This window comes from Numida meleagris, chromosome 3, assembly GCF_002078875.1.
Source record: "Numida meleagris isolate 19003 breed g44 Domestic line chromosome 3, NumMel1.0, whole genome shotgun sequence".
Lineage (NCBI taxonomy): Eukaryota > Metazoa > Chordata > Aves > Galliformes > Numididae > Numida > Numida meleagris.
This window is the reverse complement of record NC_034411.1, coordinates 9429128-9434166: the sequence shown is the minus strand read 5'-3', so window position 1 is coordinate 9434166 and position 5039 is coordinate 9429128. Positions and strand designations below refer to the sequence as shown.

Sequence of the window (5039 nt, the reverse complement as noted above, 5' to 3'; positions counted from 1 at the left end):
GGAAGGAGAAAGCCTAGGCCATCCTCGCTTGGCAATGGAATGGTGACACTAGTTCTCCCACTCACAGAGGCAAGGAGGAACATGGTTACACCAGAGCACGACCTGCAGTAAGGAGCTGCCTTGGACAGTCATTACGCTCCGCATGCCCTAGTGACAGCAGATTATCCTTGTTGTTCTGCAGAGCAATAATTTCACCTACCCGCACCCAGATACCGAAAGTTTACTTACACAGTGTGTTTCAGGTGAGTACGTGTTCCAATAATACCAAACAAGTGGATACACACCAAAAATAACAAACGTCTGGAAGAGGGAACAGACTGAGCCAAGCAGGGCAACAGTGCACAATTTGCTGTATCACCGTTTGCAATTATAGGGCAAAGTTGTGAGGAGAACAAACACATGAAGTATAAATGACAGCCAAGGGTACTGCTTTTGGTAGGAGAGAAGAGGGTAAGAACAGAAAGAAATTGCTCTATGTGCAAAGTAAAGTCCTTATGCCACTCACAATGGTGCCCTCAGGGCCACTCATTCAGCAGCAAAATAGTTTTAATTTGGTGATGCAAGTTCCAGTTTGACCATAACAGCTGGAGCCAAGGACCAGGGAAGACACTGTCATCTGGATCAGGTCCTGGACAACTTGCTCCATATCACCCTGCTTGAGAAGAGTTGAACCAGCTGACTTCCTAAGTCCCTTCTCACCTCAACCATTCTGTATATTAAAAGTTTGAGAGCAGTACTTCATCCCAGAAGTGCTGCAGCTTCTTCTACAAGAAGAAAATGACTCTATACCCAAGGAGGAGAAGAAACCAAGGCACCTTAGCTAGAGGCTAATTCAAGAACAGGAGATTCAAGCTCCATACATATTGCATTTTTTTCTATAGCATAAAATATCCATAAGGGTTGAGTAGAATACAATTCATCTTTGTTGAACATGCCCTCAGTTCAAGAATTAAATCTGAGAGTCATTAGTATAATTTAACCATCTCGTTTACATAGGCAAGATTAGAGCCTGTTACTTGCCAAATTACAGGAACTTCTCTCCATGTATCTGAAATATATGGGTATTCCATGGCATTTGCTTGTCACCTCATTTTAGTGAGGAATTTAAACCCATTATGTATACAATTTGAATCCTAGTGTGGTCAGATTTCTACACCAAACAGGCTCAAAACCACACTCAAATGCAGGTTCTTCCAGATCTTCCTCTAACAGCACTGCAAATGGTAGCGTACAACTACAGGTACACTGCAAAGCGTAACTGATTGCTCCAGAGTTGTCCTGCAGACCCAAAATGGCCAAAGCAGACAATGTACATAGGCTGGCTGAAGCCCTGACAGCATAGACAGCAAGGCATCTTCACACGTTGCTCAGGAGAGGTAAGATGCACAGGTACCATAATACTACTAAGCACAGCTAACAATAGCTGCACCTCTTCATGACTGACTCCATGCTCTGCAGGGTTAAGTCAAGACATTAGATATGAATTATAAACGTATAACGTTTATAGTTCTGAGATATAAAGTTATAAAGATAACAAAATGAAATTTTGGGACAAAAAATGAACATTTCTTTGCTGCAGCCCTTCACACAGCAATAAGCAACTGTAGGTAGATGGAAGGTAAAGATGCTGCCCCACACCCTCCAAGCTGATTTGGGATCATCATCTCATAGGGCATGCTCTGAGGTGAGCACAAGCATCCCCAGGTTCAAAGGACAGCCTCGACCTGACAGACATGATACTTCACGGTATTTACATTCACCTTGCAAGTCAGCACACTTCATACCGGAAACGAGGACTGGTCATTACCTGGGAAGCTGACCATCCAAACCCATACATTAGTAAGAACAAAGCCAGTATGTTTGGAAAGCATTTTCAAACTTTATTTACAACTGTCACAGTGACAAAAATGTAGTTTGAAAAAAATGCTAGCTTCTCCCTGAGGCTCAAAAAGAATTACAGAAATATAGAATGTATATCCTACAACAGGAGTAGTTTTACTGGAGTGCTTTGTTCTTTAGATGCATTCAACAAATAGAAATATACACAATACTTCCACAAAAGGATGCAGACAGAAATACACAAGTCTTTAGGGCAGACAGCAGGTCTTGAGTCCATGGATTGCCATCTCATTGCTGCCAAATGATAATATCTTTGATATACAGCTTTGACATGGTGGTACAGACTGAGAGTAACACTTAGAAATAGGACAATTGGCTGGTATACAGGAGTATAAGCTCATTCAGGTAAGACAGCAAGATTAGAACAAGTGTTACAGATACAACAGCTGAATCCATCAGAGAAAGTGGTATCACTACATCATGACCACTTGGTGACAAACCATCCACCCAGACAGGCAGGGAGAATACAACCAGGCCTGCAAGGCTCGAGTAAAGACCAGCTGCAGTGTAGGAACACTGAATTTCTCCTGCTTTGTGCAAGCTCATCTCCAAACTCCTATCTGCCTGAAACAGTTAAGTAGAGCTGAAGAGTTATTGCCATTATGTTTAAAACACAAGCAAGACAAGACTAAAATGATCCTGCTAATATGTTAAAAGCAGTTCCCAACCCCTGCCAGCGTTCAACTACTCATGAGGTATTAAAAATACAAATACACATGTTCAAATAGATTTTAAAAATGGAACCTGTTACAAGCAAAGGAGGGTGGCATTGGGATTATTATGAAAGTTTGGTTAAGGCCTTGACATTTCTTTTACTCTTCTGTGACCCCGGATTTGGTTTAGGTAGTAACTGTTCTCATCCTATTCCAAGAGCGACTGGCTCCCTGAGCTGGCCCACAAAGCCACAAGAGCATCACTTTCCAGGAAAATGGTGGGTTACCCCACCTGGCAGCAGACTTCCCTCCTCCCCAGACAGAGACAGACTGCTCCTCACTGGAGCAGGATACAGCGAGAAGGACCCAAACACAGACTTTACAAAACAGTCTGCACTCCATTAAGCACCCATGAACATCTATCTCATCCTTCCCACAAAACAGATGTCTTGTCTCAGGATGCTCAGGCTAACACTCCCCAGAGAGCTCCCCTCCACCTCCTCCCTGATAATCCACAGTCTGGTGTTTAGTCTTCATATTACCTCCAGTCTGGCAGCGTTCCCCTTCTGCAGATCCCTGCAGGAGCAGCCAAGCCTGTCCCCATCCCTCACAAGTCCACTGACCAACAAGTTGAGATATGAAACCCTACAGCCTCAAAGACATTGAGGCAAGCAGGTGTGATCCTCACCCTCCAGCTTTGGGCACTGGAACAAGACAAGACCAACCACAGTAGCCTTGGCAAATAGGAGAGAAAAATCCACGTGTTCAAATCTACATTAGTTCATGCTGCAAACGGATGTCTTTACAGCAAATTTGCACTACCTCATGCTAACCACCTGCAAGATCAACTAGGGCCTTGCAGCAGTAGAGATGACAAGCAGCAGCCTAACATTACCCTGCAAATACAGCTGTTCAGCACTGAAAGGTCTAAAGGCAAACAGAGGGTGAGAAGATAGCTTTGGGAAAGTGACTGGTACAGGCTCAAGAGCAAGGAGCAAGAAGCCCACTACTCCTACAGATGCTCAATTGACTCTAGGAGGTGCTGAACCGGGGAAAGCTACAGGTCCCTCAGCACTAGAGATTTAGTGATGCTTTGCTACAGACCCTTCCACCTCCAGACACAGAAAATGGAAGCTTTAGGAAATGCAAATCTGAGATGACCGCTCTGTTCTCAGGCTTATGGTCAGAGGCAGCTCCCAGCTGAACACTGCTCTGCTTGGCTTCCCTCTGCACTCCCCATCCCCAAGCTCCCCCCTCCAGCATCCCTCAGGTGATCACCCTCCGCCATGTGCTTGGAACTTCACTGCTGCCTCCACCTCGGAAAAATACAGATAGTGATCTCGAGAACAGCAAACATTTCTCTGCGTTACTTCCTTCCTTCCTCAGAAGGTCTGGTGACACCAAGGGCTTCAGTTCTCGATACAGAGAATACAAAAAAACTAAAATCTTGCAGGTGCAAAGTTGAACTTGTCTTTTTTCTTTAAAAAGACTCTCAAAAAAAGTGTGGCTCTTCCTTCAGAAGGGTGCAGTCCCTTGCCTTTCCTCAGATGCCATTTATTGCTCCTTGTTGTCCTCCTTTGCATCTTCACAGCTTTCCTCCTCTTCCTCCTCCTGGACGAGGAACTCCTCAGGCGGCCATCTCAGCTCCCCACTCTCCACATCACCCTCCGTTGGCTCCACCACGATTGAGGGCAGGCGGTCCTTCAGCTTGCAGTAACAGTCAAAGTCAGAAGGATCGGGGAAAATCTGAAAGAGCCAAGAAACAGCCTGTGAGAGGAGCTGCTCTCAAGCAGTCTTAGCTAACATCCAACTCTCAAAACTTGGTTTTCAGGGTGGACTCGTCTGGACACAAAGTAAACAACTGGGTGATGGGAAAAAAACCCTCAACTTCTTGCAGTCTCCGAGAACTTGAAATCAGCACTGCCCAAGAAGCTTTCAAAGCATACATTTGCTTGGATAAGGCTCAAATAGGCACCTGCTTTTGGATATTTACCCAAAAGCCTCACCCCCTCCCACCACAGCTTTTGCATGAATGCTCATGAGTTTGCAAACTGAGCTATCTTGATCTGCAAATCTGATCTTGTTTCCTGCTGCCAGTCAAGCTACACAAGCTACGCTTGTGCTCCAGGCACTGCTGCCAGAAGGGGAAGGAGGCACAAGGTAGCACAGCACCAGAGCAGCACTCACCCTCACAACAAGGGCCTGTGCCTGGTGTCACTCCTAGGCAGCAGAAACAGTCAGCACGAGAAGTTCAGCTGAATTTTGGCAGTGTTCTGCATGCTACAGCTACTATCCATCAGCAGTGAAATTCAGCAGGAAGATGGTCTGTGGAATTGTTAGAGACAGAACCAAGGGATGGAAACGGGACCGCATATCTTAGGGCTGGAGGTACCTAGGGCATAGCTAAGGATTATGCACCCCAGCGCAAAGAACAAGGATCTCCTTATCCCCCAGCCCTTCAAGATGCAAAGCAATACCTCACCCCCC

The 5039-nt window shown here is 45.5% G+C and overlaps 1 protein-coding gene across 1 annotated transcript in view; it reads right to left on the bottom strand.

The window, feature by feature from the left end:
- The window catches only part of LBH (limb bud and heart development), an 11113-nt gene continuing 7937 nt past the window's right edge, over nucleotides 1864–5039 (bottom strand). The window contains exon 3 of the mRNA XM_021390869.1: nucleotides 1864–4298. Coding sequence (XP_021246544.1) covers nucleotides 4107–4298 — 192 coding nt within the window. The 3' untranslated portion in view covers nucleotides 1864–4106. The remainder of the gene's footprint in view (nucleotides 4299–5039) is intronic.